At 58.2% G+C, this 26,087-nt stretch overlaps 2 protein-coding genes across 6 annotated transcripts in view; one reads left to right on the top strand and one right to left on the bottom strand.

Moving 5' to 3' along the window:
• PTPRU (protein tyrosine phosphatase receptor type U) overlaps nucleotides 1-7,695 on the bottom strand; it is a 55,111-nt gene extending 47,416 nt beyond the window's left edge. For 3 of the 4 annotated variants that reach the window (XM_038167342.2, XM_038167343.2, XM_038167344.2), the window contains exon 1: nucleotides 7,539-7,694. In XM_038167342.2, coding sequence (XP_038023270.2) covers nucleotides 7,539-7,611 — 73 coding nt within the window. In that variant the 5' untranslated portion in view covers nucleotides 7,612-7,694. Of the gene's footprint in view, nucleotides 1-7,538 lie in introns of all 4 variants that reach the window. The other variant, XM_038167341.2, reaches the window with a different exon arrangement.
• Nucleotides 7,696-17,585: 9,890 nt separating this feature from the next.
• MECR (mitochondrial trans-2-enoyl-CoA reductase) lies at nucleotides 17,586-26,087 on the top strand. 2 transcript variants are annotated; one of them, XM_027443937.3, is made up of 10 exons: nucleotides 17,586-17,884; nucleotides 20,860-20,957; nucleotides 21,031-21,162; nucleotides 22,828-22,971; nucleotides 23,060-23,162; nucleotides 23,521-23,623; nucleotides 24,034-24,107; nucleotides 24,569-24,629; nucleotides 25,121-25,193; nucleotides 25,802-26,087. In XM_027443937.3, the coding sequence occupies exons 1-10, from the start codon at nucleotides 17,754-17,756 to the stop codon at nucleotides 25,864-25,866; spliced, it is 984 nt and encodes a 327-aa protein (XP_027299738.3). In that variant the 5' UTR covers nucleotides 17,586-17,753; the 3' UTR covers nucleotides 25,867-26,087. The 2 variants fall into 2 exon arrangements, with proteins under 2 accessions (XP_027299738.3, XP_027299737.3); XM_027443936.3 differs by having other exon boundaries at nucleotides 17,589-17,884; nucleotides 25,307-26,087.

Here is a 26,087-nt window from a genome sequence, read left to right as displayed (position 1 = left end):
AGCCTCCAGTGATGGAGCACGTGGTGGTGCCAGGGGGGCTCAGCCCCGTTATTTATGGCCTCAGAACACCCAGAGCAGGGCCACTCCTGGTTCGGAAGAGCTGTGAACATGCAGCATGATGGGGGCTGCAACAGGACAACCCTTGTGAGGTGGCCACCACGTGCCACTGGCTTCAAGGAGCTCAGTTCCCTGCAGCAGCCCCAAAACAACCCCGTGCTGCAGCCCCGAAGGGGAGAAAAGCATCCTGCCCCTGTAAGTGAAGTGGGCAGGAGGGGAAGGAGAGGCGAGGAAGGTCAGGGCAGACCAGGAGCACATCCCATTGCAAAATCCAGGTCAGCATCACCCTCCCTGGCTGGGCTGAGCCGTGAAAAACAAGGAGGGGAGAGCGATACACAGGCTTAAAGGTGGCAACGGGGCTGATGTGAGCAAGCCCCCTGGCTGCTTGCCCCCCCTGCAGAATCCCCCATGGCAGGGAAAACAAGGAAAAGGTGCACAAAACAGCTGAGCCAAAAAAAAAAAAAAAAATCAGTGGGGGGTTTCAGCAGGACCCCATCCACCTGCAGAGCACTCTTGGGGTCTCCATGCCCCCTCTGTGCTGCCAGGGGTGGACAGCGAGCCCCAAGCCCCACACCCCCGTGCCCCTTTGTGCATCAGGTAACAGCTCCAGGTCCCCATGCAGGTGCTGGCTCCAGAGCAGCCGTCGCTGGGGGCCAGCACATCGTAAATCCAGAGCCGCGAGAGCCCTCCGCTGCCTTCCCTCAACAGCTTATTTATTGCTTTTAATACCTCCCCTCCGTCGCTCGCAGCGCTGTCTGCAAAGCCAGGTTTGCTCTGCAAATGGCCTGTGTCATTTGTCAAAAAATTGAATTTCCCTTTCCTCCGGAATACAAACAAGCTCTCCGGAGGGCTCTGCCGAGCTCAGAGCTCCCCCACTTTGTTTCCAAGGCCTCTGAAAACGCGGCAGCGAGGTGCCCGGGTGCTGGGCTGAGGTCTGGCCAACTCGCTGCACCGAACCACGAGGTTCAGTGAACCCAGCGCCTTGAAAGCAAAATGCCGAGCTTTCAAAACCCCGAGATCTGCTGCAAACAGGATAAAAACACGAGCCCAGCGCTTGGTGCTGGGTTTGCTCTGCGTCCTGGCCGTTGCACAGCCTCGTGCCTCCCTTTTCTCCTCCGTCTGTTGCATCGCTCCAGCTTCTCCCACGCAGGGACCTGCTCATCAGGGCTGGGATTTTGGAGAGCCCGGGGGATGAACCCAGCAGGCAGGATAGGGCCCCACGCACCCCAGGCGAGCAGCAGCAAATGAGCAAGAGCCCGGGTGAGAGTTACCAAATAAGTGATAAAGAGAAACACTTTCTCCCCACGCAGAGATGTGCTGCTTTAGTTTGAGGCTGTTAATGCAAAAGTAAAGCAGGCCGGTTGTTGGTCATGGAAACAAAAAAAAAAAAAATCGATGGGACTTTATCACTCAGCAAGGAGGCAGACAGCGACCGTGAGGCTGAAAATACAGAAAAAAAAAAATGAACAGCACCAGGAGAGTCCTTGGGAAGAGGCAGGGCTGGTGAGAGCCCTGCAGCCCCCCACGTGCAGCACCACCACCGGTGCAAAGTCCCCAGGGGCCCTCCCTGCTCCGCTAACACCGTCAGGCAAATTGCAGCTGATGATTATGTGAGAAGCATTTATTCAGCTAATTACACGGAGCATTAATGAGTCTAACAGGTCCCTGCAGCACCGCCGATGGCCGCAGCCCCACGGTGCCACCCGCTGCCACCCTGCCCGGCTCAGAGCGGGACTTTGCTCTCTGCATGACTCGGGAACAGCCCGGGACCAGGCACACGTTTCAGTTTGCTGTTGAAGCCCTGCTGTCACAGCTCAGGCTTCTCCTTCCCACGAAAAGCAAAGTCTTCAGAGGTTCCCAGCAACCCCAAAACCCCCCAGGCTCCACCAGCGCGGCGTAAGGGCACATGAGACACGAGGGACACCCTCAGACATCCAACCAGGGGCACCAGCACCACGCAGGGAGGTGGCACTGAGCACACGGCCAGCGGCACCCCGCAGAGCATCCCCTATAGCTGCAGCAGCTCTGTGGGCACCTCCAGGTCCATCCAAGCAAGGAAATGCCGTTTGTCCGTGCTCCGTCCATCCATCCAGCCTGCCTCCATCTCCACGGGCAAGCAGTTGTGATGCTGCACAGCCTTCATCCCAGGAACACTGGCTCCCCCCGACGACGTGAAGACCCCAGGCACTACCCCAAAGACAAAGCCCCTCAGTGGGGAGCAGCTGGGTGGGAGCAGCCCTTTTGTCCCCGCGGTGCCATCATAGATGAAGTGCACTGGGCTGGAGCGAGGTTTGCTCCCCGGCTGGGCTAATTGGGCTAATTGTGCTGGACGGCTGATGCACAGGGATGCACGCCCGGCTCGGACATCCCAGGGCTCCTCTCTGCTGCCCCAGTCGAGGCCACCAGCACCGAGCACGACCACGGCCTCATTACGGCACATCAGGTCACCGCAGCCCCCTCGTGCTGTCCGGGGAGGGCTGGGATGGCAGCTCCAGCAAGCCACAACCCTCATTAACTTAACGAAGCCAGGCAAGAGCTGATCCATGTAGGGGGGTGTCCAAGCAATCAAAGCAGTTGCTGGCTCACACCGGGGGGGGCTCCCAGAGCAAGGGGCTCCCCGCAGTGGAATTTTGCACCGCTGCAACCACCCAGCTATGGGCGATTCCCCAATATTTGTAAAGCCAAATCACCAAATAAAATAAACTCCGTGTTTCTCCAGCCACAATACATTTGTCTTCCAGCTGCAGCACTGCACCTCTGTACCCCCCACCCCAAAAGAAGGGGTCCCTCCAGCACCGAGGGGTGCACGCGGTGTCCCCAGCCGTGGGGACCTGGCTGCTGCTGCTGCAGCTCCGTGTCCCCGCTCCCTCTGGTGGCAGTGGCACCGCACGGCGCAGCCCCGGCCACCAAGCCGCAGCAGAGCCCTCGGCACCCCCAGATTTGGGGTCGGAGGCATGGGGATGGTCCCCAGGGGGTGCAGCCCCATGGGCTCTGCTTTGGGGCGGAGGAACTGGGGCGCAGCTAAGCCGAAGCCCCCCAGACCTGTGTGTGTGTGTGTGTGTGTGTGTGTCCCCGGGACATCGCGCCCTGCCCAGGACCTCGGGTGAAGCCGGGGAGCTGCTGGGGACAGGAGGGAGCCAACAACTGCTCTGCCAGCACCTCGCAGCCCACAGCATGCAGGTGAGGGCAGTGCTGCTGACTGCAAGACCCCAACCAGCCTGTGTTCCCCCAGCACCAGCTTGGGGAGGGGACAGGGCTGTCCCCAAGCTCTGGAGCAGTGCTGGACTTTGGATCCACACAGAGGGTGTAGCAGAAGCCGCTCCCAGCGCCAGGAAAGGAAAGAGCCCGACAAACACCCAGCGCAGCTCAGGCAGCAAGAGGGAAGTCCCTGCGGCGCCTGCCAGCTCCCACCGTCCCTCCTCCTCCTCCTCTTCCTCCCCAGGGCTGCCCTGCGGGGGTGAGAGCAAGGACGAGCGGGTCCCCGTGTCCTCAGGATGTCCCACGGCCGTGCCAGGTCCGGGCACCCACCCGGATGCGTCCCCACGCTAAAAATCAACAGCAGCCTCTGCCAGGGAGCGGGGTTTGAAGAGGCCATCTGCGGCGGAAAGAGAGCGCTCCGTCTCCAGGACGGATTTATTTTAAGGCTGCCAACAAGGAGGCAATCAGCCCGGGGTGGAGGGGGGGGGGGGGAAACGCGCTGGGAATCCTCCTCGCCCAGGTCTCCCCGGGCCGCAGCTCCAGCCTGGAGGGAAAAACCTCGGTTTCCCCAGGCTGTGCAGCCTGGAAGGGCACGGCGAGCCTTTGGGATGGGCAAGGGCCACGGCACGAGACCCCCTCCAAATCCACACGGGGTGGAAGCGTGGCCTGCATGAGGCTCCCAGTGGACAGGGCACAGTGGGGACCCCACAGCCACGGGAGCGGTGCCCAAAGCCAGCTGCAAAGCACCCCCCCGGCTGCCATCGGGGAGAGGAGGAGGTTTGGGAATCTGACATTTAATCACGCAGTAACGAAAGGTTCCCAGACATGTCTAATAAGACAATTATAGTGCATGTTAATAATAGATTATTAAAAAGCTTATTTATGGAGGTTTAAGCAGGCAGATGGCAGGGCTGTGTTGATAAGGCTCTCCCGAGCCCTGCCACCTCCCAGCTCTGAGCATGCGGAAGGGATTTACCTGCCCCTGCCTCCAGCCCCGCACGCTTAACCCCTGCACGGCTGCTGGCAGTAAGCAGCCAACACCTGGGGGGTCATGGACAGGAGGGGATTTTTGGGGGGTGTCCCCTAGCAAGCAGGGGGTGAGCAAGGCGACAGGGGGCTCAGGGCTTCGTGCACCACACCAAGAAGTGGTTGTGAGCAAAAAAAAAGCTTCCTTCCCGTGCATTCGGGGGTACATCATCCCCAGCAGCTGGCAGTGGGGAGGCAGGGGTTGGAGCCACCAGCGAGCGGCCACCTTTGTCTTCCAGGGGCCAGATCCTGCTGATCCCGCTGGCTTCATGCAGGGAAAAGTCCCCAGGAAGCTGGGATTTGGATGGTTTGTCTTAGTTTGGATAAGAAAGGAAAATATGCTCAGCTCGGGCCAAGAGGTGACTCACCAGGATCCCGGGGCAGGTCCAAGCACCCGCCCGCGGCCGGGGAAAACACGACCCAGGGAGAGCAGCACCAGCTCCGGAGAGGGGAGAAAAAGGGTGAAAGCACAGCAAACGCAACCACGAGCCTTTGGGGGAGAGAAGCAGCACTGCAGCCCTCCACCACGGGTATGGAGCCACAGCTCCAGCTCCATCCATGGGCTCTGACACCACCGAGCATCCCCAAATTCTGCTTCACCCCCACGGACAGCGAAGCCCAGTGCAGTCTGGATCCTACGGAGAGGGGACCACACGAGAGAGCCAAAAATAAGGGAGCACGGGAGCAGAAAAGCTCAACCCCGGGCACACTCAGGGACATTGCCATGAGCAGGATTTTTCAGAGCACCCCAGGAGGGACGCGGTGTGCCCGCACCGGCCGGGTGCTGTAGGATCCAGCACCCCACAGCCAGCCCTCGCCCCAGTGCCCGACAGCAGCACAGAGCACAGCTTAAAAAGCCTCAAAATGCAGCAAAAACAGCAAGCAAAATTCTTCCCAACACAGCAGAACAGGCAGGGAGGAGGAACCATCCCATGCCCAGCACCAGCGAGGGGGCTGCCGGCGACAAGAGCCCCCCAGATCCACACCGGCCCCTGGGGTCCTGACCCCTGCGTGGGGACGCTGAGCTGCAGCATCCCCCATTGTCCCCAGCATCCCCCATTGTCCCCACAGCCTCTGCTGACAATGACGCGGCCGTTAACAGCCGGGGGGACGCCGCCAGATTTGTTCCGCTCCCCGACCCCAATCCCTGACCCAGGGGAACGCGGCCGCTCACGCTCACCCAGCCCCGACAGCACGGCCACGGGGTCGGGGGAGAGGTCAAGTTCACCCGTGCCGACCCCTCCACTGCCCACCCCAAAACCATCATCCTGGTGCCACCAGAGGAGCCCCAAACCTCAGGTCTGGGCTCCCCCCTGAACCTCCTCCTAAGGCAAAGCTACAAACCCAAATATTTTATTTGCTTAATTGCTGCTAATTGCTGCCGTGCGCCCCAGGCGCTGCTGGAAGGCACCCCGAGCTGGTGCTGGGGGGCACGGGCAGCCCAAACCAGGGCACCCCTCGAGAGCAACCCCTACCACAGCACCCAGGGGTGCCACCAAAGGGACCCTCCCCTATAAAAAAAACAACACTGTGATATGCACAATACAGCCACTGGGAAATTTTAACAAATCTGTAACAAATCACCAAAGTTCAAGGGCTCCGGAGAGGAGCCGGGAGCATCCCGGGGGGACGGGGCAGGCTGCGGCCAGGGCACTGGGCACCCGTCCGGGTTCACGAAGCCGGGTCACTGAGTCCCAGACACTGGGATTTACGATGGGATTTAGGGAAAACCGCCGGCTGCAGCGAGAGCGAGAGACCCAGCGGGCTGGAGGCAGGTCGGGCGCTGCCTGTAGCAGGGGAAGCGCTGAGCGGAGGCACTCGGGGCTGCGCGGCTCCGGCTCGCAGCTGCCCACAGCTGGGGCTGGAGCTGATCCTCAGCAAATTTCAGCTCGGGGGCAGGATGCCGAGGCCCACGGGAGGGAAGAGGTTCGCCTGGGAGCACGCAAACCCCATCCCGAGCCCCTTCCCCATCCAAACCCAGCCCCATCCCGCTGCTCCCCTTTGGGGAAAACCATCACGATTCCCCAAAACTGCCCAGCACAAATCCCCTCCACAAGCCGTGATGCTCCACAGACAGACCCCGCTACCACCACCCCACGCAGGCTGCTGCAGACCAGACGTGACAACACCGGGATGCTATGAGGGGAAAAAACCCCACACGGGGCTGGGGAGCAGCACAGCCCCGGACCCCCCAGCACCACGGGTGGGGGCAGAATCCCCTTCCTCCAGCAGTGGACCCAGCAAAGCCCCGTGCCTCAGTTTCCCCATCGCACCCAGGTCAGCCCGACGGAGCTCCCTGCAGCTGCCTGGCACTATTTATGATTTTTGGAGTGGGGCCACCGCCAAACCCCGGGGCTGCACGCAGGTGAGCCGCTGCGCCCCAAAGTGAAAGGAAAACAGGAAAGAGCGAGGCAAAGCCAAACCCCGAAGCAGGGAGCGGCTCCCAGCAGCCAGCAGCTGCAGCACCGGGTCCCTTCTGCCCCGTGCCTCAGTTTCCCCCGTGCCCGCACCTCCCCAGACCCACACCCAGCACAGCCCCAAACCCACAGACCCCACGGGTACCCCAATTGGGGAGGGTGGCAGTGGGGCTGCTGCACCCCAGGCGCTGTTCTCCGAGCCCAGCAGAGAGGCTGGGGGCCAGGCAGGGAAGCCCGGAGGAGAGAAAACGTCGAAATTGGGAAAAATAATAAGAAATACTAACACATTCTTTGGGGAAGCTCTAATTTTAACCCCGCAGCACAGCGCCGGGCTGCGAGCGGAGCGCGCTGCCAGCCGCCACCTGTTCCGCAGCGCTCCTGGAGCCGTGCTGGGGACCGGAGGGGACAACGGGGGGGACCCCGGACCCCTTCACCCCCCCCAAACCCCCCGCAGACCCCGGGGACCCCCTCTCCAAAGCGGCACCGAGCCCCGCTGCCAGGCTGCGCAACCCGGCGGAGCCCCGACGGGGACGGGAGCGGCGGCTGCAGGGGCACCGGGACGGGACCGGGGGCGGGCTGGGGGGGGGCAGAGCCGTGCACCGGGACCGGAGCCCCCCCAAAAACCCCCCCAGAGGAACGCGGGGCTCCGGAGGGGCGCGCACAAGGCAGCGGCTGGAGCAGCCGGGAGCGAGCCAAAGCAACCGGGACCGAGCAAAAGCAACCGAAAGCGCTCGGGGACGACCGAAAACAACCGGGGGCGACCGAAAGCGATCGGGGGCGACCGAAAGCGCCCCCCCCCGCGCCCCCTTCCCCCCTCCCCGTCCCCAAAAACCCCCTCACCGGAGGGCGTCTCGGTGTCCAGGGCGCAGACCCGCAGGGCGAGGGCGAGCAGCAGCGCCCGGGCGCTGCGCATGGTGCGAGCTTTGGGGAAGGGGGGGGGGTAAAGGGGTGGGGGGGGAGGGTTAGAGAGGGAGGGGGGCCCGGGGAGGGGGGGGCGGGGGGGGGCGGCCACCGCCGCCTGCGGGCCCCGCGGATGCTGCGGGCGGCGCAGCGGGGCCCCGGCGCCCGCCCCGCGCCTCAAATAGCGGCGGCCCCGCGCCGCTCTGACGTCACCAGCGGGCCCCCCCCCCCTCTTTTGCCACCGCCCCCCCCCCCCCAACAAAGCCTGCCCCCCCCCCCTCCCTACACCCCCCCTCCAGCTCCGCCGTTCCGCCTCCGGGACCTGCGGGCAAGGGGGGGGGCGCCCCCTGGCGGCGGGAGGGGGGGCGCGGCCCCGCCCCCGATGGGGAGGGGGGGGGACAAGGGGGGGTGAAAGGGGGGGCACGGTTTGGGTTTGGGGGGGTCCCGAGTTGCAGGGGGTGCAAGGTTGCAATGGGGGTGGGGGGTGCAGGGGTGTAGTTTGGGGGGGGTCCCAGTTGCAGGGGGGTGCACTGTGTGGGGGGTCGCTGGTTGCAAGGGGGGGGCCCAGTTGCTGGGGGTGCAAGGCTGGGGGGGGCACGGTTGCAGTTGGTGGGTCCTCAGCTGTGGGGGTGCAAGGTTGTAAGGGGGGGGGGAAATGTTTGGGGGGCACCGTTGCAGTTTGGGGGGTCCCCAGTGGTGGGGGGCACAGGGTGGGGGGGTCTCCTGTTGCAAGGGGGGGGGTCCCTGCTGCAAGGGTTTCAAGGTTGCAAGGGGGGGGGCGAAAGGCTCAGGGGTGTGGTTGCAGTTTTGGGGGGGTCCCTGTTTGCAGTGGGGTGCAGGGCTGGGGGGCTGCAAGGGGGGGATTCAAAGCTGCGGGTGCATGGTTGCAGGATAGAGACACTTTTGGGGGGGGTCCCAGTTGCACGGAGAGGTAGCAAGGCTGGGGGGGCATGGTTGCAATTTGGGGGGGTCCCTGTTTGTTTGCAGGGGGGTGCATGGCTGCAGGGGGGACCCAGCTGCACAGAGGATCCCTGTGTGTTGTTGTTTTTTTTTTGGGGGGGGAGACAGCTGCAGGGGGCCACCACTAGCCTGGAGCGATCCTGGGGCACCCCTAACTCCAGAGGGCCCCAGCTTTGGAGTGGGGGGGTCCCCGGGGTGGGGGGGTCCCCGGGGTGGGGGGGTCCCCAGCTGCAGGGACAGTGCCAGGAGCACCCATGGGTGACACTCAGCAAAGCCACCGCCCCTCCTGGACGGGCAGGGGGGGTCAGGTAGCAGGAGGCACAGCCGTGGCTTGCAGCGAGCGAAGGGGGAAAAAAAAATAAAAACAAACCCAAAAGGGCACAAAAAAAAGGAAAACGTGCATGGGGCGGCGGGCGCAGGCGCGGGACGCGGCGCTGGGTGCCCGTGGGGACGCGGTGCTGCCAGGGGATGAAAGGGCCCTTGTTTGCCTCCAGCCCCGGCTCTGCAGGAAAAGGTTTTTCCTCCAGCTGGGGTTGGGGGGGGGGAATTTTGCAATCCACCTCCAGCCCGGCTGCCCTGCGGCTGCTGCACCCCGAGTTTGTTTGTTTTATCCCCAGAGGGTGAAATCCGCCCAGGTACGGACACCGGCACCCTCCCAGCGCAGCCTCCCTGGGACGCTGCAGCAAAATTGGGGCTAAAAAACAAAAAATCCCAAATAATAATAGCAAAAATGGCTCTGCTGGGCTGCACCGAAGCCGCTGTAGGGCACAGGGCCTGGCCACGTCCTGCCCCGTGTGTCCCCAGCCCAGGGAGGACGTTTTGGGGTGGGAGGCGAGGAGAGCCCAGGGACACCTCCGCTCCCCCTCTCCAAACCAAAGCAGCCTCCAAATGGCACCGAGCAAGGAGCAAAGTGAACAAATCCCCTCCCAGCACTAAAATCCTGCTAAAACCCTGCCTGAGGGACACGAGTCCTGTGTGTCTGTGCGGGGGACAAGCTGGGGACACTCTGCAGGATTTGGGGGATTTGGGATTTGTTTCCAGCAGCCGAGCGTCTCAGCATGGGGGGGATTTGGATGGGGTCCAGCAGAAGCAGGGTGCTGCCAGGATTTGGGGGCAAACAACCCGAACATGGAGCGTTTGAGCCACGCTGCCCATTTTTAAACCCCAAAGTTGTGTTTCAAAAACAAAACGAAAAGGGGGAACCAGAGCAGCTGTCCCAAAAACTCCTTTAGCAGCCGGCATGGCGCAACCTCATCCAAGCTCCCCAACATTTCACAATCTGCACCCATGGGTGACTCTGGGGGTCATGAGGAGGGGGAAATCTCAGCGTCCCCATTGCTGGGGCTGGGGAGCCCCTGCACATGGAGCTGCCATGGGGAAATGGCCCGAATTTGGCACAAGTGGAGCCGGGGGTGCTACAAAGGCACTTTGGTTGGGGGCTGCCCCCTACTGCAGGGGTCTCAGCGACTGGCAGCTGCAAGGGGGGTTGTGGGGGTGTATGGGGTGTGTATGGGAATGTAGGGGGGTGTATGGGGGTGTATTGGGGTATATAGGGGTGTATGGGGGCATATGCGGAGTTAATGAGGTGGGGGCGTGGGTGGAGGGGCTGAGTGTGCAGGGATGGGATGCGCAGAGGAGATGCAATGGGAGGATGGATGGATGGATGGATGGATGGATGGATGGATGGATGGATGGATGGATGGATGGGATGCCTGCATGTATTTTATCGCCAGCAGGTTTGGGGACAAGCAGGAATTGCCCATTAGGGCAGCCCCACAGCCACGAGCGTGGCAGGATCAGGCCCTGCTGAGGAGGGTTTCCCCTCCAGCACATCCAGGTGAAACCCCATCACCGTAACAGGGCTGAAAGAGGGGAGAACACAGCAGGACCCTGACCCCGATCCCTCCCCACCTCCTCCTGGCAGCAGGAGCCAGGGGGACGATACCAGGGAGCCCTCAGCACCCCGCAGGATCAGCCCCTGAGCCCGCAGCCCCCTGCCCGTCCCTGCCCCGTCTCCCACCGCCATCAGCCCCGAGCGCCTGCAGGAGCAATCGAGCTAAAATGAAGTAATCACTCTTCAAGTACAGTCATTTGCAGCAAAAATACAGGCCTCTCTGTGATTGCAAATGGTCTCAGCTGAAACCCTCTCTCCCATTCGGAGGATAAATGTTTTCAGCTCCAGGGTGTTCGGTGACAGCAGCTTGAACGCAGCGGGCACGTCCGCACTCCTGGGTTCCCCCAGGCTGGGGGTAAAACGCTGGGTTTTGGGGCCTCTTAGGAATCAGCAGCACTTTGGGGAGGGTTTTTTGCACTTGCTTATAAAAGGGCAGAGCCATAGGGCAGGGCTGCCCCGAGCCCTCCCCAGCACCCACAGGACGGGGCCACAGCACCCAGGTGGGCTGCAGGAGCGTGACCGTGGCGCCTGTGCCAAAACCTTTCATTTTTAGCCTATATTCAGAACACCTCTTTTTGCTGCCAGTGGAATAATTTCCTATTTTTCCCACGAGGACCCAAGAGCTAAGGATGTGGCCACATGTCCATCAGCACTCTGCACTGCTACGGGGGGATTTAACCTGCTTCACACCCCAAACTTTTACCTCCTGCTTAATTCTCCCCTCCATTCCCTTCACACCACCCTCCCTCCCTCTTCCCCACACACCTCCCTCTTTCTTCTTCTATATCTACGCCTATTACACCACCATCCAGTTCTTTATCTCTAATAAGTCTCCGCTATTTTCTCAAATCACCTGCCTTTCCTAATGCCCAAAAATCCTTTTCTTTCTTAACAGACAAAACAGCTTATCTCATCCCGCCCGGCCAGCGGTCAGGCGCCCGGCGCGGTGCGGTGGCCGGATGTAATAGGGCTATTAGATGAGTTATCACCGCCTGAAAGGATGAAATAACTTCTGTGTCTTTGTCCAAATAAACCCGCAGAGCCGCCCATATTCCTGTTCGAGGCAACAAGTGAACAAGAGTTCCTGGAGGAAACAGCTGGGAGATGCTGTGCGGTGTTACACCGAGCTATGCGGGGTTATTTCTGCCCCGACTCCCTGCCCGCCTGCTGCTTTGTGCTCCCAGGGCCCTGGGGTTTCTCTCTGGGGAATTGGGAAGAGGAAGGATCCGTCCCCAGCCCCAGAGCTGAGCCCTGCCCTGGTGCAGTTTTGGAGCCGATGGCACCAACCCAGCGCGTGGCTGAGGTTGAGAAGCAGGCGCACGCAGCAAAACGCTGCTTTTTCCACCCCAACCCCTGAGTGCAAGGAGAAAAGTTGCTCTTCACCTCCAAAGGAGGTTTTCCAAGCCACCCCTGCATTTCCCATGCACAGCTGCATGCAGACACCCCAAAGTGTCAGCAGAGTCCATGCTCCATCCCAGCTCCCCAGCCAGAGCGGACGCCGGTAGCCCCAGCCACCTGAGATCGTCCCCGTGCTGCACCCACAAATTCCCCCAGTGGCATTTTCAAGGGGTTTCATGGAGCAAAAAGCCGGGTGCTCACTTCTGGTGGGAGGCAGTGCCCCAGGACTACAGGGAACAGCCGCCAGCAGCAGCTCTGCTGTCACATGCAGAACCCCAGCACTGCTCTTAGGGCCACGCTCGCTTGTGCTCTTCTCCTGGACTCGTGGCAAGCCCCACGGGGCGGTCGGGGTGAAGCCCTGCACTTCTCTGCTGTCCTCAGCCCAGCACCTGCCAGCATTAAAAAATCCCATCACCAGGGGCACAACAGGCAGTGCCAGGCCCTTCCCACTGCCCAAAGCCCAGAGCTGCCCAGGAGCATCCCTTCCTTCTGCATCGGGAGCTCCCAGGGATTTACAAACCATTTAACTCAAAAATATCCCAGACAGCACAGGCTGATGCTGGCCAGCACTTAACCCAGGTCCACAGAGCAGCTGCAATCCCAGCTGCAAGGATTTGCTCATCCCTAAATTCAGCAATAAAATGACTTCGGTGCAAAAGAATACAGGCATGAAAACCCAGCAGATCTGCACCAAAACTCAGCGCTTTTCCCATTTTGTTGCATTTTTTTTTTAAAGGGGGAGTGGAACATGAATCAGCCGGCGTGCTTCGGGTCCCTGATCGCATCCCACATCACAAGAGCTGTTTGTTTTCAGCCCCGGGTTTGGGTATCGCTCAGGTTTCTCATCATCACCTCTGCTGCTGCCCGGGCACTGCCTCTCCTGCCCGCCCCGAACCTGGAGGAGAGGAGGGAGCATCGCCGTGTCCAGCACTTCCTATTCATCCTTACGCTGGGGGAGATACTGCTTCTGCAGCTTGTTTTATTCTGTTTTATTCGCTTTTATGTATGCGGGGAGTGTCGGCTCTCCTCCCCTGTGTTTGTCCTCCTCGCAGCTCCGCTTTGGTGCTTTTCCAAACGCCGTCAGAGAAAGGATGCGCTCTGCAGTTTGCAACAAAAAGAGCTCGTCAGGCAGCTGAGCTGAACAGGAGCGAACTAAAACAACCAGCAAAACCCGGAGAACAATCGATTCTTGTCCCACGTAGCATGGCTCGTGCTCACAGTTTAATGCGGGGCTGGAAAAGTGTCAGGTCTGCCATCAATAGGAGCCTGCATGGTCAGGGGGCGGAATGGAGACGTGTCGGGACCTGGAGCAGGGAAGGGAGGAAAAAAGTTTGAAGGAAAAGTTAAAGGCAGATTAAAAAAGCATAAAAGGTGCTGATTTGATTCCTCTCTTCACCTGAGCTTTCTTCCAAGCTATTTCGAGAGCTCTCCCCTGCCCAGAGGGGTCGCTGCTCTGATGGAATCGGTCTCGGTACCAAAAATGGTACCAAAAGGGTTGGCTCCTGCCCTGCAATTCTCTGGCTTGCCCCCCCATAAAGGATTTGCCCTGAGATCTCCTCGATCACGCGTCGTTGTGAGTATGGACAAGGGCACGTGTGCAGGGGGATGCCTGCACACGCCGTGTGCGCATCGGCTTCCAGGGACCCGTCGCACCATCTCCATGAGACCCCGGCCATCCCTGCCTCAGTTTCCCCACCTGCCAAGGGCCAGGCACTGCCTACCCTCAGGAGACACCGCGGTGACTTTCTGAGGTCCCGCTGCAGAGTTATGAGGCAGGGCTGGATCCTTTGTCAGCTCCTCTCCTTATTTATGGCTCGGGACGGAGCCTCCTTTCTCATCTCATTGGCAGAGGATCAGAACTCATCAATTCTCCGTTAGCTGCCGAGCGTTTTCTTCTTTTTTTTTTTTTTTTTTTTTTTGTTATTATCTGACAATGAAACATTTCAAAGGAAATACAGTTTTGGAGGCTGTTCTGGAGGTACAAGAGCCAGCCATCGGCTTGCTTAAAAAAATTAATCCTGGGCATCCGCGTGCTGGCAGCCACAACTCCCTCGCTGCCGCGCAGAGCCGGGAGCGTGGGGCACGAGGGTGGCTTTAGGTAAAGGATTCAATAGAGGCTATGGGATTGTCCAGCGCCATCAGAGGTGTTAAATGAGGGATTCGGGGATAAGCCAAGGATTATGGAAAGTGGTTCTTTAAGCACAATGTATTTTGCATTTTAAGATCCAGGCACGTTTAATAAAAAGGCAATCAGACAATCCACCGGCCTCGAGTCTTTGTCAGAGCATCGCTTCCTCTGCACAGAGCAGGGGCTTGTTTTGCAGATGATTTCCCAGGTCTGCTCTCGTGCAAGCTCAAACCCCCACGGCGGTCCTGGTGTCTCCAAGGTCCAGCATGGCTCAGCTGCACCCACCCTCCGCAGGAAGGCCACCAAGGCACAACACCGAGTGTGTCCCCAAACAAAAACCCTCCAAAATCCAGCCCTCAGCCTCCGCTTTCCCAGTTATTCCCAAGCGATACAGGTCCACCTTCAATCTCTACACCAAAAAGGCAACAGATTGTTATTCTCCTTAGTTAAAATTGTGTCGATCTTGTAAGTACTTAATTAATAATCCCACATGGATGTGATGAAGAGCAGTGACAGCTGGGGGCATCTCAGCACTCCTGAGCTCCAAGGCTTGGGGCAAAGCCGCTGGGCTCCCCCTTGGAGACCAGGGGATCCCTGCAGCCCTCCCATCCTCAACAGGATTTAGGTTTTAGGGGCAAAATCACAGCAATCATCCCCCAGGTGCCACTCAGCTCTCGTGAGCATCCCCTGGGGCTCCTGGCCAGGGGCTCCCTGTGTGTGCAGAACCAAACCCACCCCCGGCCTGGCAGCATTTTGCTTTCCAGCCCCGAGCAATGTGACTGGCCCACAAACCTCTGCCAGTTGGCAGCAGTGGGTTTTAGGCAGGAAAAGGCAAAGGGGAGCCGGGAGCATCGCTCCTTCCCCTGGCCTCTGCTCTCTCTCTGCCTGTGCCTCAGGATCCGTCCCCGCTTCCCCCTCTCCCCACCCACTCCCGAAGCCCTCGCATGCAAATCTCCGTGTGCTTCTCCTAAAAAAAAAAAAAAAAAATTGCAATTTCAGGAGATGAAGCAGTCATTAATCACCAGGAAATTGTGCTTGTTACAGGAGAAACATTAACAAAATAATCATAAATAGTCTGCCAGCCCTGATTTGCCAATGCATACGTTTCTAACGCTATAGAAAGGCATCTCATTTGGCTGCTGTAATTAGTTATTAACCCTTTGCCATGCAGTGCAGAGCTTGGGCACCTGAGCCTCCCAGTGCGCCTGCTCATCCACGTTGCTCCATCCTAAACCCAGCAGCATCCCCCACACTGCCTCCGTGCCCAAAGCCACTTGTGGGTTACTGCAGCTGTAGAAGCACCACGGCACAATTTTTTGGCCCAAATCTCAATTTTCTCCACGGCAAAGGAAAACCCACCAACCTCCCAGCCCCTCCAGGGAAAGCCACGAGCCTCCTCAGAAAGGTGCAGCTTTTGGTGCTGTGAAAACCCCATTGTTTTATGGCTGTGCATTGAAGTGCTGGTTTAAAGGGGGCAATGGGGATGGGGACGGCTGGGCAACCAGCCCGAGGACCATCACATCCCAGTGGTATGGATGCTTCCAGGACACAGCCGTGCTCAGGATCCCACCAGATATGGGAAAAGCCCATTTGGGGCTCTGCCAGAGCAGGGACCAGGGGCACTGGAGATGGGGTTGTGGGTGTCCTGCCAGCTGGGGCAGGACAATGGGCCGAGAGACCCCCGCAGTCGTGCCTGACTTCACTTGCCCGGCACTCCTGCCCATCTCTTTCTGGATGCCACACTGAATTTAGGACAGTAGAAATGAATATATTGAATTAATTGCCATGTAGGGAGGTGGAGGGGACAATGTTTAGGTGGGGAAATGGGAAGCCAGGCTCCAGCAAGTGCTATCAAAAGCATGAAATAAAATGAGGTGGGGAAGGAATGGGCAGCAACTTCCCACGGCCTCTCCTGGAGGCAGGAATGGGGTCACCTGCAAGAGGGGGGATACAAAACTGGGGGCTCACCTGGGACTCCCAAGCCACCAGTGCCCTTTGTGAGCATTCAGCCAGCCCTGCAAAATGCAAAATGCAAAATGTAAAATGCAAAATGCAGCCAGTAACTCCCACGATGGAGCAACCCAGGGCTGTGGGGTGATGCAGTGCCACGAGACAGGATCTGGCTGAGCTGCTCCCATGGTGGCTTTGGCTCCTGGATGTCCCCCCGGGGGCCAGAACCAGCATCACGAGCGCCGTCGGTGCTCGTGGAGGCCACCAGCTCCGTGGGTGCAGGGTGTTTGCGGGGGTGTTTGCCGGCAGCTACCCGCTTGCACATCCCCCGGGTGTCGGAGCACGTTTACACCCGCTGCTGTTACAAACAACACCTCCAGCTCTGAACGGAAGAAGTTGGTGAGAAAAAGTTATTTTTCTCTCCGCTCCCCTCGCCTGTTTAGCAGAGCCTTTGGCAACGGTTGGCGGAGCTGAGCCCTGCCGCTCCCCTCCAGAAGCTGCTTTTTGTACAAATCTTACACCAAAACAGGCAGAAAAATCTCGTCAGCACCCCCGACCAGGCACCTTCTCTAAAACCGGTCCTTTTCTTCATCTTGCACTTTCAGCTCACATGAAATCACACACACACAACTGTTATTTTCCAGGTTGCTTTTATTATTATTATTATTATTATTATTATTATTATTATTATTATTATTATTATTATTAAAACGACCTTGAAGCATCAGGCAAGTTGATGCCAGTCTTTCAGGTCAGATTTTGGCACAGCCTGCTGCTTTGGGTGCAGGCTGCAGCCCTGTGCCCAGTACGGGTACGGCGTGCAGCACTGGTGCCCAGCACAAGGCTCCCCACGAGGCTGACACCCACCTGGATTTCTGCTTTTTGGAGCATTTCCCACTTGGCTGTTGTGTTTTTAACCAACCACATGCTCTGGGTGCTCTGGTTGCAGCCGGTGTGGGACCATGGGCAAGCAGCGATGCTCCTGCACTGGTGATGATGCTAACGAAGGGACGTGCTAATTGCACGTGGACAAGGAGGGTGATGAGCATAGCACGAGCTCGGCTTTATACAGGGCTCACTCGTGGAGCTGCTGCCCCCTTGGAGCAGCCAAATCCAGGCACAAAAGAAGAAATAATTTTTAAAAACCTCTGCTCGCTGTGCCGCGAGGGGCCCCTCGGTGGAAGAGCACCTCGGCTTCCTCCTCCCCCCGGTGTGACCGGCTGTGATTAGAGGAATAAACGAGGCAAATTCTGCAAAACACCGAAATCGATCCCTGCTCCGAGCTTTCTCCTCGCGCTGCTTTAAGCAACCGAACCGTGCACGGAGCCGGCACGGCCGGGAGGCGGCTCCAAAGGATGCTATGGCACGGCTCGGCTCGGCTCGGCACGGAAAGGCACGGAAAATCAAGGCAAGGCACGGCACAGCAAGGAAAGGCACGGCACGGCTCGGCACGGGTCAGCATGGCACGGAAAGGCAAAGAAAAGCATGGCACGGCATGGCACGGCACGGCGCGGCATGGCGCGGCATGGCACGGCATGGCATGGCATGGCATGGCATGGCACGGCTCAGCACGGCTCAGCACGGCTCGGCACGGCTCGGGGCCGCCTTAAGAGCAGGCGGAGGCGGTGCCGACCCTCTGAGAGGCGGTGCTGCCCCCGTGACGCTGCTGCCGGCCGCGCCGTGCCGAGCCGTGCCAGAGCCGTGCCCGAACCGTGCCCAGCCGTGCTTGGACCGCACCGTGCCCGGACCTTGCCCAGCCGTGCCGTGCCGTGCCAGATCCGAGCCGAGCCGAGCCTGAGCAGTGCCGGATCGGGGCCGTGCCGGGATGCAGCGAGCGGCAGCGCGGGCGCTGCGCGGGGCTCGGGTCCCCCCCGTGCGGGCGCGCTCGGCCTCGACCGGGCCCCCCCCGCGGGGGCTGCTCTATGAGAGGCACGGGGACCCCGCGGGGGTGCTGCAGTAAGGGGGGCACGGGGGGTGGGGGGAGAGGGGGTGAGAATGGGGGTGCAGGTGGGGGGGGTGCAGGTATCGGGGGTGCATTGCAGGAGGTGGGATATGGGGGATGCACATATGGGGGGTGCAGGTATTGGGGTGCATTTTGGGGGGGGTGCAGATGTCGGGGGTGCGTTGCAGGAGGTGGGGTTATGGGGGAGTGGAAGTGGGGGTGCATTTTGGGGGGGTGCAGGTATCGGGGTGCATTGCAGGAGGTGGGGTATGGGGGATGCACATATGGGGGGTGCAGGTATTGGGGTGCATTTTGGGGGGTGCAGATATCGGGGGTGCGTTGCAGGAGGTGGGGTTATGGGGGAGTGGAAGTGGGGGTGCATTTTGGGGGGGGTGCAGGTGTCAGGGGTGCATTGCAGTGGGTGCATTGCAGGAGATGGGGTGTGGGGGGGAGTGCAAGTGGGGGTGCAGGTACTGGGGGTGCATTTTGGGAGGGGTGCAGATATTGGGAGTGCGTTGCAGGAGGTGGGATTATGGGGGAGTGCAAATGGGGGTGCATTGCAGGAGGTGCAGATAAGTTGTGGGGATGCATTGCAAGGGGGTGCGGGTATAGAGGGGTGCAAATCAGGGGGGTCAGGCTGGGGGTGCATTGAGCTTGTGGGGGCAGGTGTAGGGGTGAGGTGGAGCTGTATGGCAGTGGGGGGGCAGTAAGTGGGGGGCATGCATATGGGGTATGTGTGGAGAGGGTTGTAGTGGGGCTGTTTGGGGGTGCGCAGTGTGTGGGGGTCCTGGGCTGCCCACCCCCAGGGCAGTGGGCAGGGATGGGTGCAGGTCCCTGGTGGGGACCCAGGCCATGGGGTCATGCCAGGGGTTGCTCAGAGGTCCCCAGCATGCAGGCAGAGCTTGGGGTGCACCCCCAACCCCTTTCACCCATATTTCCACAAGGTGGGGGGGTCTCCAGTGCTTCCAGGGGAGTCTGTTCTCACAGAATTTGGGGTCAGTGGGGAGGTGCTGAGAGGCAGCACCACTGAACCCCACTTTGTCCCCAGTTTAGGGGTATTCAGGGCCAGGAACGAAAGCAGGGCCCGAATCAGTGTTGCTTCCTCAAGTATAACACTGCGGGGTGACATCCAGGGCACGGCGGCTATTCAAGGTTCTCCTAAAATGACCAAAAAGTCTGGGAAAAGGGAAATTTTTGTACCTTTTTTTTTTCAAGAGAGGAAATGCTGAGGATGCGCTGACCCAGCGGAACTGGCTGGAGTCACGTAGAAGCACAGGAGGTGCAGATACGTTATCTGGGTGCACCCAGACCCCGAGCCCTGTTTTGGGGGTGAGATGGGTGGCTGCTCTGTCTTTGGACCACTCAGTTGGGTACCGGTGCTTATCGGCACTGGTGGCTGCTGAGATTTGCAGGGACGCAGTGGGGACATGGGACAGGAACAGCTGTCCTCGTCCCGCTGCTTGTGCAAGACCCAGCTCATGCTGGGTGACTTCTCTTTCTGTCTTTTTTTTTGCAGATTTTTGGAAATGCCCTTGTGGGTGTGACTTCCCCTAATGCTCTGGCAGGGTGGGATGAGCCCGAAATGAGTCAGTGGCTTCCTTGTGCAATGTTGATGCTTTCCTGTGGAGCGTTGGGTGGTTGGGTTCTGCAGCCTTGGTCAAAAATCTTGCCGTGTTTTTTCTTTAATTATAAAACTGATTTTTCCATGAAAACCCAAGTAGCAGGTTGGTGCTGGGCTGTCTGTGGTGCTGGTCCTGTGTGGAGGCTTTTTGCCCAGATGTTAAACACGCGAGCAGCTCCATCACTCGTGGGCGACCCTTGCCAAAACACAAGGTTTTGGGCAAAAGCCACAGGTCAGCACGCGTGGCCATGCCCAGCAGCTGCAGAGCTGTACCCTGCAGGTCTCTGATCCCAAACTGCTTGAAGTGAGGTTTTTGGACCCTCCTGGGAGCTTCCCACAGGCTGTCAGTGCAGTCTGGGTTTTGTTTCAAAGCAAAAAGCAGATTCCTGCGTGCTAAAAGCCTTCTGACAAGGGCAGGGGGGTGTTTAATCCAGAACTCCAAGTCTCCAAATCACCCAGGCAGCTTCAAGGAGAGAAGGGGAAAACACTTTGCCAGCACAGGACAAGCTGTGAAGGAAATTCAGTGTATTGTTCCTAATGACACGTACTTAGCAGCATGTAATTGTGGCAAATAACTGCTCTTAAAATTGGCAGGGTCTGCGCCACCTCCTTCGCAGAGCCACCAGCTCGTTCAAATGCAGTTCAAATTGCCCTCATCTTGCAAATGGGCGCCTCTGGATGGCTTTGCCCCGGCTGGCAGATAGGTCAGGCAGCAATCAGCTTCCCCTTCCCCTGGGGGAGCGTCGTGGCGCAAGCTGGAGGAGCTTGCTCCATCCCTGGGTGGTGGGACCCCTCCTCTCTGCTCCGCATCCTCTTTGCTGGGAGGACCCCACTGCCAGGAAGGTGCAAGACCCACGGCGGCCAAAAAATGTTGTGCAATTTTCCCCGTGGCCATGTACAGCATGAGGGAGCTGAGCTGAACGGTTTAGTGATGGGAGGATTTAGTGATGAGGGGCTTGGCTTAGTGATGGGACCCCGTAGGTCAGGTTGAGGTCGGACTTGATGGTCTTGAAGGTCTGCTCCAGCCTAGGTGGGTCTGTGCTTCCAAGTCAGCCAGCCTTGGGGTATGGGCATTCTCCTTGGATTTCAGTCTGGTAGCAAAGGGGCTGGGATGTCTTCTCCTCAGAGGGGCCCTTCTCTATGCGGGATGTGTTTTGGGTTTGTTCCTATGATTGATGAAAGGAGGTGCTGGGAGTGGCGGTTTGAGGAGCAGTGGAGGTGCCACGTTAGGTCCTTATTTTTTCCTGCTAGAGGAGATGAGGCTGTAGCAACATAGACTGGGAAAATGGTGCTGATGCATTGTGTAGGTCATACAGGAATCTCTCCTCAGTGCCTTAACTGAGTCTTCCTCTGCCTGACCCCACACAGGCTGAAGGAGCTGGAGGTGCCCAGGCTGGGGCACTCGGACGTCCACGTCAAGATGCTGGCGGCCCCCATCAATCCGGCCGACATCAACATGATCCAAGGTAACCTGCCCGCTGCCAGTGCTGCCTTTGAACCCTTGCCCTGCCTCTCTGCATCTCCCCGTGCTCCCCGCAGGCACCTACGCCATCCTGGCCCCGCTGCCGGCCGTGGCGGGGAATGAAGGCGTCGGGCGCGTGCTGGAGGTCGGCCCCGGCGTGACAGCGCTGAGACCCGGGGACTGGGTCATCCCGGCTGATGCTGGACTCGGTGAGTTTGTACCCGGGGCTGGGTGCTTGGCGTGCCCTCCTGGGGGGGTTCAGGACTGGGACTGTGCCCCCAGAGCCTGGCTCCTGTGCATGGGACACGCTCGACCACAAGGAATCCTAAAATCATTAAGGTTGGAAAAGCCCTCCAAGAAGATCAGGTCCAACCATCCCCCCCACCACCACTATCCCCCACTAAACCGTGTCCCAAGCACCCCAAGGAAGCGCTCACCCAGGGAGCTTTGGCAGTGCCGTTGCATATGCCGAGGTTTAATTTAGGAATAATTTACTTTTCTATAGTGCAGACCCTTTATGGGCCTTCTGCACTGTTACAGAGCGTCGCGGCAATCTGTTCTCTTCTGGAAACAACTGCGTTTTGTCACATCTACTTACAGCTTCTTTAAAGACATGGGATAAAGCATTTAACCTGTGCAAGGTCAGAGTTATATCTCATTACGGTTTTCTCCCTAATAGTGCTCTGATGGGAAAGCTTGGGAATTTATTTTCCAACAAATGCCTCTCGTGCTACTCTGACACGCCAATGGCCAGAAAAATTGTCGGTTCTGGTTTAGCTTAACAGCTTGTTCCTTGCCTATTTCTTCTTAAAAGGCTTTCTCGCTTAATGGGAGAAGGAAAGTTATCTAGTTAAGATCCAAATGTGATATTTTTAAACATTAAAAAAAAAAATAAATGGATGATAGGGGGTTAAATCAGATATAAATACATAGTCACTAAATCTGAGTGAATTGGCTCTGAATGTATGGGCTCATCTCTGGGATGTGGAGTGCTTCTGTTAGCTCTGCACACTGCATCCAGCCCGGTCCCATTACACGTCTGGGAAGTGATGGGGCTGCTCTGGGTGACAAAGCCGCTGTCTGTGGGCAGCAGGGGAGCATCTCCTGCCTCCACCGGGGTCCTGCTGAGGCGCAGGGCAGTGCGTGCCACGAGAGGGCTCGTTTTGCCCTGGAAGCTCAAGGCGCAGCATCGCAGTCTTTCAGCGCGTGTACGGATGGGGGGAATCTCTTACCCTGGGGTTTTGGGCACGCGTCACACAAAGTGGTGGGTAGAGTCCTGACTTTAAGCTCCCTGGTGCACAAGGTCTTGGCAAACATGCTGATGGCTCAGCCATGGGAGATTTGCAAAACTGCCCTTAAATATATGTAGGGAATGAGTGCCCGGGGTGCTCACGTCTCTTCCTCACTGACTTGTGAAGAAAAGTGCAGTGCAAACGGAGCACAGCCTTACCTCCAGCCTGCAAATTGTTTCAGGCACTGCCAGCTTTCTCTTCCTTCGCCTATCTAAATATTTTGGCTATAGCCATACGGGGAAAGGTTTAATAATTGGCTCTCCGATGCTTAAATTGTGTGTCGCGAGGTGATGCTGCAGCAGTGTGAGTTAAAGCTCTGGTGTGAGTCGGGGTCTCCTAATGCTTTCCTTTTCCTTTTCCTTTTCCTTTTCCTTTTCCTTTTCCTTTTCCTTTTCCTTTTCCTTTTCCTTTTCCTTTTCCTTTTCCTTTTCCTTTTCCTTTTCCTTTTCCTTTTCCTTTTCCTTTTCCTTTTCCTTTTCCTTTTCCTTTTCCTTTTCCTTTTCCTTTTTTTTCCTTTTCCTTTTTTTTCCTTTTCCTTTTTCTTTCCTTTTCCTGCTGCTCACGAAACGCTGCGATGCCCAGGGACGTGGCGGACGCAGGCGGTGTTCCCCGAGGCGAGCCTGCTGCAGGTGCCCAGCGACATCCCGCTGCTGTGCGCCGCCACGCTCAGTGTCAACCCGTGCACGGCGTACCGCATGCTGGCCGACTTCGAGAGCCTGGCGCCAGGTATGTTGCACACACAGGCCTCCGGCTCTGCGTTCGTAGGGGATTGCAGCTCCAGCGGTCACGGCTGCACCGAAATTCTGCTCCCCAGGTGACTCCGTCATCCAGAACGCAGCCAACAGCGGCGTGGGCCAGGCTGTCATCCAGATCGCCAAAGCCACCGGCATCAGGACCATCAATGTGGTCAGGGATAGGTGAGTACTGGGCACAAACTGGGACACGGGAGGTTCCCTCTGAACATCACAAGCCCGTCTGTGCTGTGTGGGTGCCAGATCTCTGGCACAGGTTACCCAGAGAAGCATCTCCTCCTTGGAGGTCTCCAAAAAGCGCCTGGACGTGGTGCTGGGCACCCTGCTTGGAGTTGTTCTGCTGGAGCAGGGGTGGGAGCAGGGGGACCCAGAGGTCCCTTCCCACCTCAGCCATTCCATGGTCCTGTGAAGGTGCTTCCCAGCCTCTGCTCTGCCCAGCCTCATCCTCAGACCCATCCCAGTAGGAGGAAGGGGAAGGGGACACGCTGCTTGCTGCCTCATGGGGTCTTTTTTCTCCCCCCAGACCTGAGCTCCCGAAGCTGGTGGAGAGGCTGAAGGCCCTGGGTGCAGACCACGTCATCACGGAGGACATGCTGAGAAAGCCAGAAATGAAAGAAATATTTAAGGTACCTCGATGTTGAGCTCCCCTGAGAGACCATCCAGGGCGGTCCTGCAGCTCAGTGCTTCGAGGAGAGCTGTGAGGATGGTAGAAAGGACAAACATGAAACAAGCTTTTCCTAATCTCTGGGCAGGCGATGTGATGGCCACACTGTAAATCGTTAGGAAGAGATACAAAGCTAACAAATGGCATTCTTGCACTTCTCTAAGCCACTCACTATTTACCTCGTGTATTTACCCATCCATTTATACAAACATGCCCTGAACTAGCCAAACTCCTAGCCCCAAAGTGCTTTTCACAAAGTATTTCCATACCAGCGACAGACTGAGATGTGCTCCCCACCACGGAGGGCTTTCACGCAAGCTCTCCAGACCAGGGCTGAGCCCTTCAGGCTGGAGCTTCCTCTTTTTCTTGCAGAGCATCCCAAAGCCTCGGCTCGCCCTGAACTGCGTCGGAGGCAAGAGCACGACGGAGATGCTGCGGCATCTGCAGTAAGTTGGGCTCTGCCCCATGGCTGGGGTGGCGTGGGCTTGGGACCTGCTCCAGATCCAGGGCACGTGGCCACCAGGGACATCAAGAACAGATGCCAGCCCTTGATGAGGGGAAATGAGTGAAGTTGTTTTGGAAAACAGGAGTTAAAGTTAACCTGGCATCACCGTCCTCTTGCTTGTCTCAAACTCTGCCCGTGGCATGAGGCAGGAGACATCTGAGACAGAGGTCTGTCTGGTCCTGGCCACATGTGATGGCTGGCTGGTTTATGTAGCTGCAAATCCAACATGCGAGCAAGAGGGCAGCTCTAGAAAACAGATCCTCAGGGCTTTCTGGAGGAGCCTGTGGTGTGAGACCAGCCTCATCGTACAGCGGTGTGTTTGGGTGCGATGGAGGAGAGGTTGCAAGGCCAAAGCTGCGTGCTGGGGGCTGTGGGTAACCCAATGCCCCCTTCCTCTCGCAGACCCAAAGGGACCATGGTCACCTACGGGGGCATGGCAAAGCAGCCCGTGACGGTTCCAGTGGTGAGTACTGGGGATGCTCTTGGTGCCCATGGGGGCTCAGCTTATCCTCTGCTGCACTCTGCTGTCTGGATACCACGTTCAGAGCCCCCAAATTTATTTATTTTTTAACTGATTGGGGCTGTAATGGGACGAGCTGGTTTGCATTCCGGTATGGTTGTGCTTATGGAGGGTTTGGGCTGCTCGGGAATGCCAGCATGGAAACAACCCCACAGATGCTGAGCACTGAACATGCCCTGATGCAAACCTATCTCACACATCCGAGCCACATCTGAGCTCTGCCCTGACGTGAAACCCGGTGTTATCCCAACAAGACGCAGCCCCTCAGAGCTGCTCAGCGCTGTGGTGCAAGGTCTTGCGTTAACATGAACCTGCCAAATTGGGTTTATCCCAAAGGAGAGCTCTGAGCAAAGCTCCTCGCTGCCTCCTGCCATGCTCACGTGGGCTTGGGAACAGGTCTGGGGGAGGCAGATCTCACCTCCTGCTTTCTGCAGAGCGCCTTCATCTTCAGGGACGTGAGGCTGCGCGGCTTCTGGATGACCCAGTGGAAGAAGGACCACGCACATGGTGAGCTGAGAGGGGCAGGGACCACGACAGGCTACCAGAGGTGGCCAGCAGGGCTGGGGACAACTTCCCATGGGACGTGGCCGGGTAAGAGCAATCCCCTTCTTCCCTTGCAGACAAGGAGAGCCTGAGCAGCATGATGGACACCTTGTGCCAGCTGGTGCAGAGGGGACAGCTCGGCGCACCCGCCTGCACCACAGTCCCACTGGAGGACTTCAAGGAGGCCCTGGTGGCCTCCACGCAGCCCTTCACCTCCTCCAAGCAGGTTCTCCTCCTCTGACTGCTCGCAGGCCTTCCTGTTGGTGTCTGCAGAGGGAAAGCTCCACGTCCACTGATTTTTTTCTTTTGTTCCTTTTTTATTTTTGGATGCCCACTTCAAGGTTTAAAAGCCTCTGGAAGTTTACCCAGGTGGCACCGTGAGCGCAGGCGGGGGTTGCTTCTGGAAGGAGATTTTGATCTCTCTTTAGCTCGTTGTTAGTTTTGTTGCAGCAGAAAGCCTCTTCCGGGCCTATCTCAAGGGAAAGGAGCCTCTCTCTTTGCAGATGGACTTACACAGCAAAACCACTTTTTAAAAATATGTATTTTATTTTTTTATTTTTTTCCCTACACAGCACATGCAGTGCTGGCAGGACTAGGGGAGCACCCATGCCGGCTGGAGGACAAGGGGACAATGTAGGGACAGGATTCGGGTCCCCATCCCTGCGTTCACCCCGCAGCTCACCAGCCGGAGCCTCCAATGTGACTTCTGCAATACCTGGACTTGAATTCAGTTTTGCTGCTCTTACTGAACCAGTGCCACTACTGATCGTGCGATGCACAGAGAAACCTCTTGAAAATCGATGTCTAATATATGTCTATTTTTGCAAGATGCTGCCAATAAACTTTTGTGTGCTCAAA

This window comes from Anas platyrhynchos, chromosome 24 (assembly GCF_047663525.1).
Source record: "Anas platyrhynchos isolate ZD024472 breed Pekin duck chromosome 24, IASCAAS_PekinDuck_T2T, whole genome shotgun sequence".
Taxonomy (NCBI): Eukaryota; Metazoa; Chordata; class Aves; order Anseriformes; family Anatidae; genus Anas; species Anas platyrhynchos.
The sequence above is the reverse complement of the archived record's forward strand: the minus strand, read 5'-3'. Positions and strand labels throughout refer to the sequence as shown.